General features: G+C 44.6%; 1 protein-coding gene across 3 annotated transcripts in view; it reads left to right on the forward strand.

The window, feature by feature from the left end:
• Nucleotides 1-189: 189 nt before the first annotated feature.
• The window catches only part of LOC125717861 (cytohesin-1-like), a 40,021-nt gene continuing 18,665 nt past the window's right edge, over nt 190-21,545 (forward strand). The window contains exon 1 of one of the 3 annotated variants that reach the window (XM_048991207.1): nt 190-395. In XM_048991207.1, coding sequence (XP_048847164.1) covers nt 371-395 — 25 coding nt within the window. In that variant the 5' untranslated portion in view covers nt 190-370. Of the gene's footprint in view, nt 396-6,127; nt 6,285-17,727; nt 17,992-21,545 lie in introns of those variants that run through there. The other 2 variants (XM_048991205.1, XM_048991206.1) reach the window with 2 other exon arrangements.

Consider the following 21,545-nt stretch of genomic DNA (forward strand, 5'->3'; position numbering starts at 1 on the left):
TGCTAGCTATATAATAAACTTATTTTTCTACAAGGGGTGCTCCTTAACAGGGAAGATGTCCCGCACTGTATACTTATATACCTGAGCGATCTGCGCGTTCATCTGCGATTGCGACACGTGACATCACCTCGGGAGGGGGAGGGGCTGCCGTATGTGTCACAGGCAAAGAGCGATGGAGACGCCGTGAGTTCGGAACGACTCTCTGCAATAAATCATCTGCAAGGAAACCCGGGGAGGGGATCGAGTGACAGCCGAGAAAAAGGAGGGGAAGAGTAAGAGAGCGATAAAGGCGGAGCGGAGGGCGCACTTGGAGCGGAGGGTTCCTCAGTACAGCGGCTGCAGCGTTTCAGTTGAGGCGCCCCGCATCACCATGAGCTCGGCGAGCGACGATTACGGTAGGCACTAGCATTACTGCCACCGCCGCGGCTACAAGGGGACAGGTATCCCCGTACTGCTATAGATAGGTGCGTTGGCAATATTGTTTTATATATATATATATATATATATATATATATATATATATATGGTATTTGTATAGATATATATATATAAATGCATGTCGTAAACTGAACTACATGATCCCGGTTTTCTGAAGCTATAGCAATAACATGCAGCTGGATACTAAAGAAGTCAAGACACGTTTCTTTAAAAAGAGAAAGTGTTGTGAACTGTAGGATTTCGGAGCAAAACATACAAAGTTTTGTGGCCTTAAGCGATAAACCCCAGATCAATAAGTGGTATTTTTTTATACGCAGAATTACTGAACACAAGACGAAAATGCAGCGGCAGTGTGTACCGAAAGTTGTCTGTGAACTGGCCATTTGGTGCATTTATCTCCCTTTTTACTGATTAATTTCTTTGACAGGTTGAACCGCAACTCCTGTTAAATATGTAATATTAGTATGACAGTACAAGTACTTATGGCCTGTCATAATCAGAAATTGCTTTCTAGGTCTTTTTTCTTAATTAAAAATATAGTCATAGAAAACCATGACGCGTTGCAACGACTTTTCTCTTTTTTAGTAGGTAGCCTAATTGAATTCATGTGGTGATTGGAGTATTCTGCAAAATATAAATAAATTATATTCGATGTTAACCACTTAACCACTGTATTTAGCGACTGATTCATGCTCCTAATTAGAATTATCGCTGGATGCGCTCAGTACTTACAGGTTACAACCGCGCGGCTGAATCATTAAGATGCAGAGTCACTAACGCCGCGTGCACGTCGCCGAGGTCCGCGTGTCCCCCCCCCCCCCCCCGCCATCGACACGCATTGCTAATCCCTTGGGGGGATTTAAAAAGTTTTTAATAATTAAAACGTCGGTTATTGCGTCTTTTCTCCCCGTTCTAAAGCTGATATTCACTATGGTACAATATTTAGCATTTTTGGTACTGTTCATTTATACCAGTACGTTTGTAGGGAAAATATTTTGAATTCATTTGAGTTGATACCGATTTTGGGTCATATTTTTGTCATCGTTTCAGACGCTTCACCTAAAACAAAGAAAAACAATCGATTTAAAACTAGTTTATAGATTCGATTTTCATTGCCTCAGACGGAAACACCTCGAATAGGCTACCTATGACTATCTGTCTGTCTGTCTGTCTGTCTGACTTCTCCCCTTTGCTCCGTTACATTACAGGATAACGGTCTGTCTTCGTGATATTACTCAGCAGCAAAAAATAGACGTTAAGTTCCAGACAATAGACTGCAGCCTGAAACCTAAGAGCACCTTAAATTTTATGCCTGTCATTGCACCCTCTTGCACTGAGTGGTTTTTCCTTCCACTCACGAGATATCCGTTATAATTAGATATGCAGCAGATAGACTGCAGCGCCCGAGACTCTCTGCAATAATCCCGGCTGTTGACATTCCTTTCCTGATTTAGTCTGTTAGTTTCTACTCTGTTTCACCACAGACGGACTTAAAGACGTACTGGATAGATGCTCCTTTGTTCATATATGTTAATTATAATATTTAAAGGAAGTCTAATAGGGTGGAAGGGGTGGGCAGGTTGTGCAGGTGCATGTGGTTGTCGCGGTTGCAGAATCCAGAAAGCATCACCCTTCATCACGCTGCTGCTGTCACCAAACCAGCCGGCCCCGCCTCCTTTACCAAGTGACGCCGGTCAGGATGTAGGTCTGAGCTTGAACTCGTCTCACCTCTGCAGGTTTTGATTAGTTTGCGTGAATGTCAAAATGTAAAAGCAGAACAGACAGAATGTGTAGAAACCAGGGACCTGTACTACGAAGCGGGGTTACTTTAAGGTAGTCTGGGCAAAATGTAAGTGAACGAATATTAAGTCCATTTAAACTGTGGTACCTTAAATCCGACAAGTTACCCCGATAAGCCAGTAACCCCGCGTCGTAGTACAGGCCACAGTGTATCACTCATACCATCCTTTCAAAGTAGAAAGCAAAGTTCAGTAAATAAATGTCATATAAATAATGTCTGTTCGTCTGTGTATAAAGTGATTAAGGGCCTGCATAATATGTATGATTTAAGAACAGCACCTGAAAAGGCACAAGTGCAGTGCTCTCCTCTCCTCAACCAGGAGCCGGGAGGGAGCAAAAATGTAGACTGTCTACAGATTGAGAGACAGATCAGGGGACCTGAGGAGGGTCCAGATGAAGACCTCCAGACACGCTTTTACAGACTAGCCCACAGAACCAGCCTTCCGTTAGGGTGGGGATGGGCAGTCTTTTCCACAAACGGCCAGTGTGTATGGGAGTTTCTGGGATGACCATTAGGTCAACTGTTGAAACCCAGGCATGAGGACTTCAGTCGATCAGTCCTCTAATTAGCAATATAATTACGTAGGTACAGCAAGAACCTGTATAACTATTGGCTGTGTTAGTGGTAAACCCATGTAAACAGATCTAGGACTAACATTTCCCAATCCAGTCCTTGCGGCCCCACAGACAGTCCATGTTTTTGCTCCCTGCCAGACGGTGCACATTTTTGCTCCAGGTTCCCGACGACCGGATTCCAAAGCACTGATCTAGGGGATCGCAAATTTCTGCATTTGTTGTGAACATCCACCCACACACAGCTCATTTCAGGGCAGACGCATACCTCATGCTGCAGTTTCTCCTTGCTGGTGTTTCAGTGGGAACCGAACAAACAAACGCCTTAAATCTCACACTTGCTCTGCCTCTCCCCATTATGGTTTCTGACAGTAAATAATGCCGACTTTCTGAGCAGATGTACACTGAATCCCCAGGAAGAAAAGTTTGCCATCCAGTTGCAAGTCGAATGAAGGAATCCTGAAGCTGCAGAGGGACCCAAGGCCTTTCATGCTGTTACTTGGAGTCGCCATAAGATGGCGCCCTCAGGTCACAGAATGCAGTGACAGTCAGAGGATTCGTTCTGTCAGAAATTCTGCAGTTTTTTCAAGCACTGGCTAATGTGTATGTGTGTGCCGGAGGATTTTTGGCAAATCCCACCTTCCTTTAGCTTGTTTGTACAAACTGAGTTTAGGGCTAAAGAGGGATTCTGTACAGTGGTTTTGGACCAGCCCCTGAGCCTTTTGGGGAGGAGGTGCTTGGGGCCTTGTCGTAAACGGATAGCAGGTGGTTTGTGGCTTTGTGGGGAGGGGGCAATGCCTGTGTAACATGTGACTGTCTCTCACAAGCCCCTGCAGTCCTGACCGCGAAACAAACCCCCACTTCAGTCCAGACACAATTTTTTCAGCGCTTGTTGGAACAGTCACTTCCCCTTCACTGGGGAACCAGGTCACGTCCAGCTTCGGCACCTGTGGATCCGATGCGTCCGATTCCTCCACACTTCCGTGATCCCATCCTGGTGGGTTGTTGTAAGGAATCGGCTTCAATTTTAGCTGGGTAGCTTCACTTCTGAAAATACCCCCCAGCCTTTCTTCTCCCTCCCAGCCTCGTCCTGATGGGGGAAGCCGGGTCTATCCTGCCCCAGATTTCAAAACCTTATTTCTTCTACCTTGTGTGTAGTAAACGGTGGGTGAAATTTCAGTGATCCGCCCCTGCTGGGAAGACACATTCCCCACGGTGATGACGGATGGGCGGATCTGCTTCATTAGTCATCCTGTTATCATTGTCCCGTTCCGCAGAAACCCGGCAGCCAGATCAGACGAGCTGGTACTTAATATAGAAGCACGAGCTAGATCACCAGAGCAAAATAACAATGCTGAAAGTGAGCAGTGTGGCAGTGAGGCTCGCTTCAGCTACACTCTCAGAGGCCAGTTACTATGTCGGGAAGAGGAGTTATTTTTTTCCCGTAGCAAATGGGGCCTTTAGAAAAAGAGGGAAATACTAAGCTGGGGTTTTTTTTGCAGGGGGGGGGGAGAGATTCTGGTTAAGCAAGAACAAAAATAAGAATATTTATTAATGAAATGTATCATTTATCTATTTACTCATGAGTTGCTTTCTATTTAAAGCATTATAATAAACTATACATAATATTGTAATAAAAAGCAGGTAGTGGTATTTTGCACCTCCTTAAGGAAAATGACAGACCTCTGACTCATTGTCATGGATCTACCTTGATGGACCCTGAGGGTTTGTGTGTAAGTCGGCCTATGGTACCAGTCCAAACCCCAACTCCAGTGCAGTGCTGGGCCACATGCTCCATGTATGTCAAGGGTTCTGAGCCCAAAGGGGATCCCCATAGCAACAGGGAGAATACAAGTAGCCTGACAAGTGAAGTGAATTTTCATTTTGCAGGGTGGAAACTCATTTATATTCATGAGAGACGCTTCCTGATTGGCTGGTGAACTCTGTCTAAGGCATTCACTGGCCAATTAGCTGGTAATTCTCTCATGAATATTAAGAAGTATTACCAAAGCACCCAGCAAAACGGGAATTCAACAGGGGGAAATCGGGATGGGTCAAAGGTCAGCAATCACAAGCTTGAGAGCATGTGGTTGGTGCTCGGGGGGGGCAAAGGTTGACAGGAAGAGGAGGAGACAAGGAAGATTGGACCCCTCTGCACAGATGCATGGCAATCCCACAATGCTCTGCAGGTCACTTGCCATGCAAATGATTTCCCATGTGATCGCAGCCTGAGTTGAATAATGAAGTCAGGGCCCCTGAATTTCGACGAGGGGGCTTAATAAGAATAACCGAACGGCAGCATTTCTGCTGAGTGTGCAGTGTCCCGTGTGCAAAGCCAGCAGACTGAGCATTCACCACTCGCGTCAGCTGACTGCTTCCCCAGGGCTATGTGTGTGTCTCTGCGTCCGTGAGTCTGTGTAGTTAGTTTGCTCGCATGTGCATGAAGGTTACTACCGTCTGCTTCCTTTGTGCATGCTATAGTCTTAAAGGTTTTTAAGGTTGCATGGTGCAAGCTGATTCCAGTGAGCGTCTGAGTGGCCGGGAGAAGAGAGGGTGCGAGAAAGTGGCTAGAAAATGGGGGGCAATGGAGCCCCCTCAGTGGGCTGGGGGTGCTTTCCTTGCTGATTTAACGGGAAATGTATATTTAGGGACACAGCATTTCTGTAACCTGTTGCCCAGCAACAGTGGAATCTGGCTTTGTAAAATGCTTGAAAACGCACAACTGTGCAGATTTCCGTTCTGTAAAAGCAAAATAAAAGTCTTTTTCAGGCTTTTACAGCGAATGGGTCATATGAAAGAGGGATGACCTATAGATGGAGGGTTTTTAAATGACTGTCCTTTGCAGACTGGCTGGGGCTTTTTTATGTATCTGTTCGGTGTACACTTTATTTGCATATCAGGTAATGAAAAGTTATTAAAAATAGAGGCAGTGGGAAATATGGCCTGTTATTGTTCTGCTCTTGTAATATTGATTCGTAAATAAAGTCTTGGCTGCTTGTGTCTGACACAAAGATAAGGGTGCCAGGGACCCCCCCCCCCCTTAGTATAAGTTGTAAGTTATGTGTTACCTAAATATGATTCCTCCCACCACCTGTATATGAGGTGATAGTCAAGGGGCTGGAGAAATAAAAAATATTGTAAAGCCTGTTCTTGGTAGGTTTATGTGTATATGTGAGTGTGACGAAAGATAGAGAGAGATAGAGAGAGAGAGTGGGGGAGGGCTCTGGGGGACAGCTCAGAGAGCCACAGATGGAGTGGTGAGTGAGGGGGGGGGGCGGAGAGCATGTGAGCGGGAAGTGAAGTGGACAAGGCACAAACAGGATTGTGGTCGAGGCGCGTGAACGACACCGGGATCAACCACCCGACGCGGGGTTTCTCCACAGCCATGGGGACCGTCGGTGAGCTGTGCGCATCCAGCTTCCAGGCATTTCTCTGCCCCACCATGCACACCAGCAGTGCCAGTACCACATCAGGTATGTGCCGCCCTGTTCTGGCCTGCGCCCGCTGTGCCCCTCGCCCGTCCCAGCCCGTCCAGGCACCCCTGCCTCTGTTGCTTTGATCTGATTGGCCGTCTTTTTAATTTTTTGAGAAGACGCCTAGCACCACTTTACCAAGCTTAACGAAAGCCTGGCAGTGCGCATTTGATGGAGGGAAGTTTAGTGGTGGCGAAACAGAGCGGAGGATGGAGTGACGGAGCAAAAAAAACACCGATGACTGGAGGTGATTTTAATGTCGGGTTGTTGCCGTGGTGACGTACTGTTTGCCGAGTCTTGGGCGAACCCCGGGTCTGGCTGTGCGAGTGCTGAAAGTGCTGTAGGGTGTGAGTTTGCTGGAGCCGTGATGGATGAATTGGGGTTCATAGTCTCTGGCGTTTCAAAGGCTGTTCCTAGGAAGATGGCAAAACCGATTGCCTGCTTACTCAAGATAAATGTTTTTGTGCCTTATTTTAACCTTGGAAATCCCTCGCCGGCCCCGGTGTGGCATGTACAGTTTGTGCACAGGTTCGAATCCTTACAGAACAGAAGCCTGTTTGTTTTGATCTAAGCAACATGGAAAAGGAAATCTAATTGGCTCCGCCATTTCTGGTCACTTCTGTGTGGCATTATGGGGCATGAAACATAATGCTTGGTAGCTTAAAAGCCTATTTAGGTCTGTATCCACCAGACTGCCTTCACATGAATGACACCCAAATGGTCCATGAAACCAACTGGAACTTTTAAAACTATGTAATGCCAATGTAAATGCAGTTTCATGCTCCCCGGTCGCCCAGAGGAGGATGGGGACCCCTTCCGAGTTTAGGTTCCTCTCAAGGTTTTTTCCTGCTAGAGGGAGCTTTTCCTTGCCACTGTCGCCTCAGGCTTGCTTGGTGGGGTTTGGGCCGGTTATATGTAAAGTGCTTTGTGGCAATGAACGTTGTTAAAAGCGCTATATATATAAATTGAATTGAATTGAATTAGCAGCACCAACATCGTCCGTGTCCTGTTGGACATGGGGAAGTGCAGTGTCTCCTTGTGTGGATGGGCGGCCTGCTCCAGCACAGTCTGGGTATAGGTAGGAGATAGGAGGAGAACCACTAGCTAGTTCCGTGAGACGTGATCGATCCCGCCGCCGTGATCTCCTCTGGCTCTTTGGGTCAGCCTGGATTTTTCCCAGGAACGTTTGTCTTGAAGCTCCAACCTGCCACCCTGGGCCTCATGACACAGACGCACATGCACATACAAACATACACATACAAACATACACACAGACACATACATATGCACACAGACATACACATACAAACATACACATCTCATGTAACAGTTGCTGTGATAACTGTGTGCTTGATGACATGCAGCGATACAGTGTGATATGTTATGATAGGCCGAATGGCTTCCTCTCGTTTGTAAATTTCTGATGTTCTTATGATACAGTTTACGTGATAATAGACGCAATGATACAGAGCGATACAGTGTGCCTGATGACAGATGCAGTGATGCAGCACGATGTAGTGTGCCTGATGACAGATGCAGTGATGCAGCACGATGTAGTGTGCCTGATGACAGATGCAGTGATACAGCACGATGTAGTGTTCCTGATGACAGATGCAGTGCTACAGCACGATGTAGTGTACCTGATGACAGATGCAGTGATACAGCACGATGTAGTGTGCCTGATGACAGATGCAGTGATACAGCACGATGTAGTGTGCCTGATGACAGATGCAGTGCTACAGCACGATACAGTGTGCCTGGTGACAGATGTAGTGCTACAGCACGATGTAGTGTACCTGATGACAGATGCAGTGCTACAGCACGATGCAGTGTGCCTGATGACAGATGCAGTGATAAGGTATAATACAGAATGCCTGATAACAAATGCACTGATAGTGTTTTACTATAAAAAAGCATAAAAACTAGAAAATAATATCTGTTATTACTGCTGTATCAGCAATGGCTGTATTTTATCTAACCATAACCCAGGTTACCTATTAAAGTTAGTAACCTTCTGTATTTTGTGTTCATTAATAGGTTTACAGAGAGAGACCTGTACAGTTGTACTCTGGCTATGATTGTCAATCAGGGGACTCATCGGCACTCAGCTCGCTGTTCCTTTTCTCAGAGTCGGGGACCAGTCATGTCTCAGTCCAGGTGTCACTGCGGTAATTACAGTTTCATGTTTTTCATGAGAATTTTACCCTGATGTGGCTGCTAATTTCGGACCGAAAGGTATCCAGAAGCAGCGTGACCCCGGGTTACCTACCAGGCTACTGTCGGGTCCGTTCAGCTTCACCACGGAGTTCAGTTTGTTGCAATTAAGTGGCTGACCAACTGAAATTCCCCCATGGGAACCAACATGAGAAAAAAAGTATGAATGTAGAAGTAGATCATGTGTTCTTCTGATTTTCTTAGGGTGGGTGGGGGGGGGGGGGGTGGCATGGCAGGAGCCATTGTAACCCTGTCGTGGATTTCAGCGTTTTCGTTGTGGTTTTTTGGCGGTTAGACCTGCGACATGCGGACGCTTCTGCTCTGTCTATGAAAGAGGAAGCGATCTCGTCTGAAAAACGGCTGGGTCAGTGGAGCAAGTGTTCGCTAGGGGTGGGGGTGGGGGGATTTCTGATGTAGGGTGGGCCTGAACCCAGCTAGAGCCTGAGGCCTACTGATCCATCTGCTTCAGTAAAAGCGTCTTGGGAGAGGAGGTAACACACCATGGACTCTCTGCGTGTATAAATGCGTATGTTATGCTGAGCTCGGTTTCACTGAGACGCGACGCAACACCCACATGTTCCATATGTACCAGTACTGGTAGTAGCTCCATCGACCATCGATGTCTGATTCTATGGATCACCCTCCTTCAGATTATTGATTTCTTGGTCCATCCCACCACCTCTTGGGATTGCCATCCAGCCCAGACGTCCTTCTGATTTGCGTGAAGGCAGCTCAGATCTATTCTGTGGCCTGCAGGTCAAGCTGAAATGGGACTGGGAGGAAACACGCGGCCCGCTCTCCCTCCGTGGTCCTACCGCATCCGTCCACCTCTGCATCTTCCCAAATGCTCCGAAAAGGCAGCTCTGACTCATGTTTGATTAACCCAGCCCACGTTATCTGTCTCACTTCCCGTTGAGCTACAAGATCTTCGTTGGGTGGTTAGCCATGTGACCCCCAGTGTCCCCTGTAGTCTTTCCCATGTAAGATGAGTGGGGATCTAAGTGACTGCACCCCACTCATTCTTTTGTTTAATGACTGCTCACACTTATCATTGTCCTTTCACCGGCCCACACTGTTTTGCTGTCGGGACAGTGAAAGTCCCAGCCTGCTTTTCAGGTCATTTCACTCCGTAAAAACATACAGACGATCCCTGGGTCACGATGCGTTCTGAGAATGCTACCGTAAGGTAAAAAAATCATCTAACTAACATCATACCCGAAAACATGCTTAGAACACTTACATTAGTATACAGTCGGGCCAAATCATTAACACAAAGCCTATTTTATAATAAAGTGTTTAATATCTCATGTAATTTATTGAATAATTATACCCATTGTAAGGTCGAAATATCCTAACACGGACCATCATAACCCTGAGGACCGTCTGTATAAGCTGCCTTCCAACAGGGGGCAGTAATGAGGGAGTCAGAGAAGCCTGATAAGTGTGCCACAGCATCTCTTGTTATAGAAAGGGGGTATGTGAGAATAAGCATTTAATTAACAGTGTGCTATAACTTTATTTAAATAGTAATGACGATCTGTCAGCTGAGTGTAATTCGACACAGAAAAGCAAATGTCAATAATAAACCAATAGAAAGGCTTTAACGATGGTGATGTGCTGCTGACGTGTCACTGGGGTTTAGGCAGAATCCTGCAGACTGTTGATAGATGAGCACCCAGTCAAAATCTGTTCCTCAACTTTCCTGTCATTTGGATGGCATGAGGCGGAGACTGTGATCGTCATGGGGAAGTTTTGAGCAAGAACGTGACCTGAGTGATGTAATGGCCAGTTTTTCCTCTGGTGACAGATGGCTGTTTTTGTGGGATGGAAGAAGAAAAAAGCCATCGCTCAGGGGCTGTGTGTCCCTGGTGGCTGTTAGCTGAAGGCTTGAGGTTGGTAACTCGCCTTCGTCTCCCTGTGGGCAAAAGGCCTTTCCAGAACCAGCCAGCCCTAAACTTGTGTCCTCGTTCTGCGCCTTTCTAAAAAGTTTCCTGAGCTTCTGAGAAGGATTCTGGGTTATAAGTTGGGCTAGGCTATTGCAAGCCCTCTCATTCGGCCCAGAGAAGCTATGCTTGTGCATAACATTGTAGTCATTCCTCCACCGCACCACTAGAGGCCAGCACCGCTTTCAGACCTCCTGAGGATGAGTACTACAGCTGTTGAGTAATTTTTGACGCTATGTACTTTAATGATAGTTATACTCTTTGTAAACAAAGTGTGACTTTTCAAAATAAGCTTCATTGGCAGAACATTACCAATTTTTAACATGGTGAAAGCATACCTCTTTTTAAAAATAAAAATAGAAATAAAATAAATAGCGATAAATAAATAGAATATAGTCTTTTGGAAATGCCAAGTGTTTCAATATCAGTGAAATATTCCTTGGAGATATAGCAGGCTTCATATTTGTATACAGTGCCATCTGGTTGTTGTCTTGAGCTAATCTCAGTAATTTGCGCTTCGTGTAACGTGATCTTTAAACAGTGTTTTGTGTGGCCTCACAAAGGAGAGCAAAGGGCTGAATGTGCTCGACGAAACATAAAAGGCAAAGAGAAAGAGAGAGCAAGGATGACGAGCAGAGTGGAAGTGAGAGTGCCAACTCTGAGGAACCGCTCAGCACTTAAGTTTCAAAAATGGGTATAAATACCAATCAATAAAACAAAAAAACAAACAATAAAACAAGAATAATACAATGAGCTGAAGCAGCTTTAACTAGCTAGAGTTTTCTGCTGCATTTGTTTAATGTGTTGGCCAGGTGGGGACACCTCTGGCTAAAAGTGCTTCCTCTTTTTTCCACAGTGGGAGATTCCTGGGCAACTCCAGACCACAAAGGGATGACCCCATTAGACAGGCGATGTTTTTATTCCAGCTGTTCTTGAAAGTCGCCACCTATGGGTGGACCGAGTGCTTTGCGGCAATTCTGCTAATGTAGCCTAGTACAGACGAGCCTAACTGACACCTGGAATGGCTGCGAAAATCTTTGCATCGCTAAGGTGGAAGTCCCGGCTTGTTTTTTAATAATTTTTTATCACATTCCTGAGCTGTTTTTTTTTTTTACATGCCACAGCTGTTGTTAGGCCCGGATGCCATCTGTTTTATTTCTTGATCTGATGGTTGCGTTGGAGTGGAAGCCAGTTTCCTTCTGTTTTTGATGTGTGTGAGACTGTATGTTTGTTACTGTTGCTTAGCCAAAGCCCCGTCATAGATGGAAACGTCGCCATGACAACGTGTCCTTTTACTGCAAGACATAGATCCCCTGTAAATATCTTTTCAACTAAGTGTTGCTGCCTTCTCTCAAGTCGCCAAACATTCCGTTCTCCATATATGACTTTTGCATCACTTAAACGATGAATGGAAAATGATACCGGGCTGCAACAATTAAGAGTGGACATCCTCGTTGAAGGGATAGAGTAGCCAGAACCACTTACCCAGGGCCTGGGCTCCAGTTCTCAAAGCTGTTCATAGATTCAGAAGCTCACAGCCTTTAAGTTTTTTCCTGTTTGTCTTCACTGGGTATTAGTGGGGCTGTTAAGGCATCAGATGATGTGGGTCTTGAGCCAATAGTGTGAATGCAGAGGGGACATTAGCCTGGCGGAGGCCTGGTGGCCGGACCCTGGTGGGCTCACAATCGCCCAGCACGCCATGATCGATGGCCCCACGTCGAAGATGCGGGCAATAGTAGAAGATGAAGACGTGTGAGGCCGTTATAGGGCAGCTGCTGATTGCCCTCCACCGCTCTCTATCGCATTACTGCGGCCTTAAATTGCATTATGGTTTGCATCACTCTCACTGATGAGATTTTCTCCCGGCCGACCTGTGTTTTTCACAAATGTTTATCCAATCCAAGTCGCCCCTTCCAGGTCGACATCATCATCTCTGTAATCAGACTATAGTTTCTGTCTTCCTGCATTCCCTTAATCTCTTAGCTTCTGGCCCCATCTAGACAACTCATTTCAAAATTAAGCTTTATATCCTATAAAGAAGGAAACATCCTTTAATGAGATCTGTAGGCTACACGCTGTCCATTACGTGTATAATATGTTATAATCTAACAGACACATCAAGTTTAAGTTTTGTCTGAAGTATGAATGTTTCCATTATAAGTATCTGATCCAAACGGAATTAAGAGATTTTAACTGTAGCTTGATAATAAATTATTAGTTTGTATGAAATCATTCCATATGATTAAGAATCGTGTGTATTTTGGAACTAAATTAATTGTGAATTAAGCTAAATGTTAGCAGTCAGACCACCTGCAAACCTCCTGACTCTCTGAGGTCATAATGGATCTATGGCATCTTTCACAAGAGTAGCAGAGGTGCGCTGATGTCCTGGCTAAAATTACCCACTGGCCCTATCAAATATGGCCTCTCCTAGTCATCCCCTACATATAACTGGTGAATTCTCTCCTGACCCTTCACCACCGCTGTGTGGTGAGCGTACTGGCGCAGGATGGCTGCCGTCACATCATCCAGGTGGGGGCGACAGTGGTGGTGGTTGAAGTGGCTCCCCATTGGTTCTTTAAAACACTATGTAAATGTAACATTCTTTCAAACATGTAAATACCGCCATTTTTTTTACTTCTGCTTTGGCTCACTTTCTCCTTCTCCATTCTCCTTTAGCTTTGGGCACCGGGTGGCTTTAGCTCATTTGCAGATGAAGTGCTGGCATCCGAACTGGGATTCTCTGAGCTGTTTTTTTTGAGAAGTGTCCTTCATGCTTGCAATCTCACAGCCTGATAGGTTGTGATTTTTTTTTAAAGGCGCATGGCAGCACAGGTATGTTCTGGAATTTTTTTCCAGGCAATATTTACAAAACGAGTGTGGAAAAAATGGTCAGTATTCTACAATGCCAGTTTTTTATCACTTTTTTTGCTGAACTATAGCCAATCCACTCCTTTAATGGGAATTCAGGCTAATTTTGCTTTTAAAAACATTCTAGCTCTTCTACAAATTATTTAGATTTTATTAATCATATTTAAAGAACCCCGTGACCCTGCATGATGTGCTTGATTAAGTACCATTGAGTTCTTGATGATACCTGCATTTATTGTAGTCCTTTCCATAGGTAATACCTCATGTGACCACTGGAGGTCAGAATAACCGCTCGTGCTAATGCAATTTTTTTTTCGTATGTGTTTTGAAATCCATCCATCCATCCATTTTCCAAACCGCTTATCCTATTGGGTCGCGGGGGGTCCGGAGCCTATCCCGGAAGCAATGGGCACGAGGCTGGGAACAACCAAGGATGGGGGGCCAGCCCATCGCAGGGCACACTCACACACCATTCACTCTCACATGCATTCCTACGGGCAAGTTAGCAAGTCCAATTAGCCTCAGCATGTTTTTGGACTGTGGGGGGAAACCGGAGTACCCGGAGGAAACCCCACGACGACATGGGGAGAACATGCAAACTCCACACACATGTGACCCAGGTGGAGATATGAACCCGGGTCCCAGAGGTGTGAGGCAACAGTGCTAACCACTGCACCACCATGCCGCCCCTGTTTTGAAATCGTAAACAGGAAATGTTACCATGTGTCACTGACCCGCAGACATGTTCTGCATAGACATATTAAAAGATTCGACGTTTGCTTGTTAAATATTTGTCTCACGCACAAAAGGAAAATCTTCATCTCCCTCGGGCACTTTTCTTTATACGGAATGGGGCATGTTTACTCGTCTGGTAAGCTTGCCAAAGGTATTGAGCTGTTTTGTAAGGCAGCTGGGGCTCTTTGTTGCCAGTCTAGTTCGAGGTCTGGACAGTGTGAAGATGAATGCTTTCATCATGGTGCCCTGGTTCCCAGAAATAACAGTACATAGAAAAGATCTGCTGTCTCTCCCCACTGAGTGAAGTGACAAGCTTCATTAACACTGTAAGAGGATTGTAAATGGATTTGCTCCACTTGTTAGTGCCATTTGTGGGTTTATTGAGGGCCGCCATGATGTGAGGCCTTTGGCAGGCTCCCGCTCTGTGCTCAGCGGGCGCTAGGAGACGCCAGGTCCTGCCACGTGCCATTCAGACCCAGACAGGCAGCCAGCCGCTGCTTCTCCTTCCAGACCCCAGTAAGCTTAGTCATTACTGCCAAGCGGTGGCGACTAACATTCAGTTCTTTGTAAGAGAGGGTTTACTAAACCTTCGTCAGAGGAGACTTGACATTCTTTATTCTTTTGACCCTTCCCTTTAAATAATAAAAACAAACTTTAGGGAGAGAGAGCATCCTCGTCACACATTATTCACTTACATGCCACCAGTAGTTGGTTATGAATCCAGAATTCAGAGGCCTTTGGGAGTTTTACCGGACAGATGGAATTTGTTAAGGACGCAAACTCTATAAATTCCTTAGGCATTGTGCTGATCCCACACAGTATAAAGAGTTTATGTGACAGTATTGTGTTTCTGTCACATATAACACAGATGACATAACCCACATGTATTGCGAAAGTATGCCCAGCTCACACCTTAAAGGGGAAGTCCATTTTTTTTTATTTTTAATTAAATTTTTTAATTGAATAATTTTTAATTTTTTTTATTTTATTTTGTCCTGCATTTTTTTTCACAATAGGGTCTATTTATCTGTGGTTGTTTTTTTCTCATCATTTAGACTAGGCCTGGATAGTTACTTTCTATGCAGGGTGAACTCCAAAACAACAGGGTCATTTTCAAATCATTATTTTCATGTCCTATGAAATCTACAATAATAGAGATTGTGGATTTTCCTATATATTTATTGGTTAATCAAAGAAGGATATATAGGCAAAAATCCACTCATTTTCATAGACATAAACATAAAACTTTATCCCTTTTTTAATGATCCTGAGCGCTAGTAAAAGCAGGCCTGGCTTATGCCAAGTTCCCAAGTTTTTGATGAGTGTAGACCAGTTTATGTAGTGCAAAAATTACATAGACCAGTACAACGTATTGACTGGAATGGGGTGGAGTGGGAGTGCTGATATGTTAGACGGATTCAGTAAGTTAACTGTTTCCATATTTTTGTCACATGTGATCAGCATGCGCAGATATCAGGGGTAGTAAAATACATAGTTTGTTTCCGGAAATTGTGCACCCCAGCTCAAAATCCGCAGCACACCACAGCCTGGAGAAGTATTACACATTGACCAGATCCCCTGATCTTGACTATTCCTTACTTGTTTAGTGTAGCAAGGGATCATGGGAAATTGAGGATTAGAAACAGAGGAGGCCTGGGAACCATAATATTTAACGCTTAATATTAAGATCATCCTGGAATATTATTTCAAGCAGATCCATGCAGGACAGCCTGGTCTGAGATGATGAAAAACCTTGACAACTTGCAGAACACATTGAAGTACTCTCCAACTTCCAACAGAAATGTCTCTTGATAAGTAAAAGAAACGTATAAGAGAAGACGCTTAACTGTGGTAAACTGAACAAAACATTGTGATTTGACTTAATGCTCTTGATGGCGTATATGAAGCATGGCGAAGATCATCAATGATAGGCCCAGGCTTAGCCAGCCCACGATTCTGTCTCTGACTTCTTACCATGTCCACAATCTTCATTTGCTCTCTCCCAAGTTGCCATGTGGCGCCGGCAAGGACTCGTGAAACAATTCAAGGAAAAATTCCATTCCTGAAATAACTCTGCATTCCTTTTGCCTCGGAAGAGGAACACCGAAAAGAAGGTTGCACCCCTGAGGGACCCCCCTGTTTTTCAGTCAAGGGCCCAGAGAGTGAAATTGCTCTAAGCATTCTCTGCCTGTACCATATCTGTGCTTTCCTGAGATTCTCAGCTACCTTTTTATTATGGAAAATGAAAAAAACTCAAGTCATCTTGAGAAAAGTATGGTGCAGTGGAGAACAAATAAGCAAAGTTCATTCACTCACCAAGATTGACTTTACGATGTGTCTAAGGATTTGATTCATCTCAGACAATTCTGTCATTAGCAAATATCTAAGATAAATGTTCTGGTATATAACCAACAGCATATTTCTGATGAAATGTTTGTTTGATGCATAAATATTGATATATCCCATAGAGCAATGTAGAGCAAGACACTCAGAAAGGGTTTTGACACAAACAGGTCTTTGTTTGAATTTTTAGGAATTTACCATGAATGCAGAGCTGACAAGCCAGGCCTATATGACTAACACACAAAGACCAGACATATAGAGCTGCATCAAATTAATACACAACGATCTGATTTCCATCGTATCAACATAATTTACAGTGCGCCTTTTTTCACTTGTAAAATCAGAACGTACTGTGCACAACTATTGCTTACTGTTTGACATTTAAATTTTATGGGGTTTAATGAAACATTCATTAAGTTCAGGCAGGGCCTGTAACATGGGTAGGTGTCCATAGATGTAAATACTCAAGCGGGAATGCGAGTTGGTAAGTCAAAGAAGTCTTTGTGAGATTTCTGCTCAGGAAACAGTTTGACCAGTTTTGGCAGAAGAGATATTTGTCTGCTATCCTCCGTTTGTTTCTGATAAGATGGTTTTCTATGCCTTTTATAAACGTGCTGGGACAGGCAAACAGTACCGAAGCTCACATTCAAGGCTTTTCGAGTCGCTGTTTCTTTTCATGGGAGTGCCAGCCTGTTTCACAGCAGCATTGCCTCTGTGAAGAATATGATTTAAAAGGTCACTTTGAACTGATACAGTGCTGCCCCAAAACAAGACATGAGTGGTGATTGTCATGCGAGGGTGTGTTAGAGACGTTGTGTGACAATATAAGATATATAGATAGATAGACAGGCAGAGTGTTGACAACTTTGATCAGCTGACTGGCGTGAGATTATCAATTCCAGGCAAGTCTGCACACACATTTACATGTATGTAACAGTTTTATTACCTTGTAATTAGGCTATAGGGTTTGCAAACTACTCCAACGCTTTTGATGTGGCTAATTTTAGATTTGTCGTAAGATTTCTTGATTGAGCGTGAGAGTCCGAATGTCACGCCAGATGCGTGAGAATTGGCGACCCTGATAAATCATAATTTCATGGTTAATTGCTTGCATATAGATATTATCCCATTCCCCCCCCCCCCGTTCCTCCATAAGGTCATATTCTGCGTTCAGGTTTTCAGTATCAGGGACGCTGTCAGTTATTTACCCTTCCCCCTCCGACCGTCTTAATGAACGTGTGAAACCGAACACCATCGCACCGGCTGGGCGGCATACCGAGCGCGCATCGCGCGCGGCCCCGGCAGCCGCTCGCGCTCCTCCCTCCGCCCTCTGCCGCCTCTTTATTTAGCTTGAGCTAAGTTCGGCTAACGTCGCTGCGAGCAGCTTTACACCACTCCCAGAAGCTCGCTATAACCTATCCGGTTTTTATGGTCTTCTCGTTCTGTCATACGTGCTCTGTCCGCCTTGCTTTGTTCTTTAATTCTCGTTTTAAGCGTTAGTTTTGCGTTTCCGCGTAGACTGAAGGTCTTTTCACGGCGTGAGGAGTACAGGAATATTTCAGCAGCGGACACCATGGTGCTCAAGTCCGAGGAGGGCGTCGGTAAGTTGGTGTCGCTTGCGTTTCTCTCCCCTCCTCTCCAGAAAGTTTCGGAAAAACACGAATTTCATATTTAGAGCGCCAGTAATTACTTTTCGTGGGATGTTGTTTTGAGAAACACTGTCTTATTTTTATAAATAGTAGATATTTGGGGGGGGGGGAAACACATGCCGGGTTACTGGCCGACAGTCAAAATGTATTTATTCAGCATTTAATGCGCTTGGTTAAAACTCCTTAAATTATATATTTCCAACGCTTCAGTATAAAGATCTACCCGGATTTATTATATTAATGTTAAATTACAGATTCGCACAAATATGTGGAGACGTTTTGTAATATTTTCATATGTAAATATGAAGGTAATCTGACTTCAGTTGCATAATATAAAACCGCGTCAGACATACAGGTCGAGTTTTGTTTCAGGGATGATTTATAGTGTGTACAGTGTGATACTGTTTATCAAAATGTAACTCAAAGTAGTTACATACTCGCAAGAAATTAATGTAAAGGATCAAATCTGTTTCCCTTATTGCCATATGAAGTTTATCTAATTGTTTATCACGGAAGTATACAGAGCAGAGGATTTAATTAAATCTGAAAATGTTTTCATTTTGTTTCCTAATACGCTATGCGCATATTTATCACTCCTTTCTAGTCTTTTGTTACTCTGGGGGAGGGGTGCCAGTTGTTCACTAGTGTAGAAGTTCTGACTGAGATTCGCATATGTTCCGTCTTGCCTTTAGGTAACGAGGAAAATCCTTATCGGTTATTTAGAAATGCTTCGGGTCTGTTTGATTACCATGTTAACCGTGAGCCAGGCTGGTTCACTGAATCAACAGTATTTCTGTGTAACAATATCCGAACACAGCAACAGCGAATGATTTCCAGCATGTGCTGGCCTTTGGTGTCGATGGTCCTGTTGAATACGCTGAGCTGGTCTGATGCACTTCAGTGATTCTCTTCTGCATTCGGACATGTCCAGTTAGCGCTTTTTCGCCACTGGAGTGTTAATCCTAGTAATAAATTGACCTCCAGTGTTTCTGAAGCGACTCCCATTGAATGCGTAGTATACAGCTGACGCGCAGGTTGGGTTTCCCGTAAATTTTGTCCTAAGGGTAATTAAGACTCCGTCAGCAAAGCAGAGCATTTCTAAAAAAAATGCGATACCACGCCTTTCTATACATCCAGTGTCTAGAAATGCGTGATCTAATGCTGACGTAATGTTAGAAGCCAACTCGAGCCTTTCAGAGGTAATTATGGTTCGGAGAGGAATTTAAAGCCGTCAGCTGCTAGTGAAAGAGAACTTGTCAGACTGCAGTTTTATCCAATAATAAACAGGAACTTGGAGCCATACTGCCCACCAGCCTGGACGTAATGTTTTTTTTCTGTGATGTATTATTCTTAATATTTATAACTCTGAAGGAGGTGAGAGCCACATCTTGTGGCCTCGTACTGGGTGCTCCCTCCTGCTCTCCCCTTGTAAATCAGACCTGTTAGGATTATGTTTCCTTCCTGTCCTGTTTGCATATCCTGTCACCGCTTCCTTCACAGTCTCCGGCGGAGTGCTGCCCCAGGCTCGAGGCCAGCACGTCCCTCAGTGATACCATTTACAGTTCTGCTTTTGTGTCCTGTCAGTTTCATGAAAGTTAACACGGCCGTTCCTGTGCTGCGTTCTTTTGTCAGCGATCTTAACAATCTTCCAAGTGTACCAGAAAGCATAATTATGGTATGAAGACCTGCTGACTTCCGTTTATGTCATTTCTATAAAGGCAGCATTTTCTCTTACCTCCATCTTCATCTCACAAAAATTATTACAGGGTTACTAAGGCTAAACTGAGAAGCATCTTACCCACAAACCACATATATCCACCTCTTGTCACTGAAAATGTTTTGAAATATATGGGTGTGAGTGTTTATCATATCAACTATGAAGCAGGGCGTGTTCCCTCCTTTATGAGTGTGTTCATATATTCATACTCAAAACTCCTCTGTTTAAGGACGTCTTAAGCGCAATGTATTATTCTTCAAGTTGGCCCACAGGTGCATGGTGCATAGGAATCACGCTTCCAGAAAAGAGCCACATCTTCTCAGAGCCCAATCCAATCAGCGTGGCTGATCCTTTCAAGCTGTTTTTGTTTCCCCATCATATCTGAACGATCTACATTCACCTGGAAAATAGTCATGCCTTACATAAGTGTTTCGGTCTGTGATGGATATGACGGAGGTCGCAAAAGATATTGAAGCATTAAAAAAATCTTTTATACCATATTTTCACTGTATATACCATATAGCCTATATGTGTAGTAGGATATGCCATCTAGGTTTGTGTAAGTACACTCTATGATGTTCGCACAACGATGAAATCCCCAAATGACACATTTCTCACAATGGTCCCCATCCCCCTTCACCTGATATGATAGGGTGTTTTCACACACACATATATATATATGGGAAATGACTGATACTGAATTATTGCTGCAGCATCTCCACATCTGTGGGGAACTCTCTACTGCTGTGGCCCCTAGCCACATCCTGGGACTTGGTTAGCCGTGTGAGTGTGATGCTGCCGTGTGACCCATTTGCATTAGCTGTGAATGGCAGGTGTAAAGTGCCTGCTTGTCCCTGGAAGTAGAACTAACTTGTTTAAACACTTTTCCCCTGGGTCTTCATGCTACTGCATGCTCTGAGCAGACAGCAATTGCTGTTTGAAATCATCTTTGGGTTTTACTATTGTTTCTAAATAGGAGATGGGGGCATCTCTAATTTTCACTGAAACTAGTGTGCCATACCAGTATATATGTGATCAGATGGGTGGCTATTCCCCATGAATACCCTGGGTGGCTGGTGTGTTCCACATGGTTTTGGTCCAAACTTTTATGTTGGTAAGATGGACCGGAAGGTTCTCCCTCCACACAACAGGCTTCACCTCATTCCCTCTGCCCTTAACTATCGTGCTTCCAGTGATCCAGACTTGTAGCAGCAGGTCCCAATTCCCTTCATAGCTGTGCACTAAGGCAGGAAACCACAGATCTGCTGACAAGACACCAGCGGTTGGGTGGTGCTGACGAGAACCTTTGCTTTGTTATGCAAGCTTGCAGCAGAAGTTAGGGGTTTGCAGGAAGCCTGAGCACCTCCACCCAGCTCCCGGGGCAGTGGCCCCCTGCTCTGTTTGTGACCCATTTCAAGACTCCATAACCATGCATGTTCTGGGTGACCCCCATTCCCACTGTGTTCGGCTAGCTAATCACAGATTTTTGGAGCCGATTCTAGTTGATCACATGCAGGTTCTGTTGCATCCCATCATATTGGTTCCCATTTACATGGAAACTCAACACAGGGCTTGACTGATGGAGGAGGACTGTGCTATTGGCAGGAGCAGAGCTAGTGCGGACCAATAGGCTATTGGTTGTTGTCGTCATGGGATTTGTGGGTGTGGCTGGCTGTGCCCACACTGGGGGTTGGTGATATCCTTCCACACTGCTGTGCGGAGAGTGTTTATATGAGCCCTTGGCCTTGAAGGTTGTGCAAACTTGTCCCTCGTTTATGCTTAATCTCCA

Source organism: Brienomyrus brachyistius, chromosome 22 (genome assembly GCF_023856365.1).
Source record: "Brienomyrus brachyistius isolate T26 chromosome 22, BBRACH_0.4, whole genome shotgun sequence".
NCBI classification, from domain to species: domain Eukaryota; kingdom Metazoa; phylum Chordata; class Actinopteri; order Osteoglossiformes; family Mormyridae; genus Brienomyrus; species Brienomyrus brachyistius.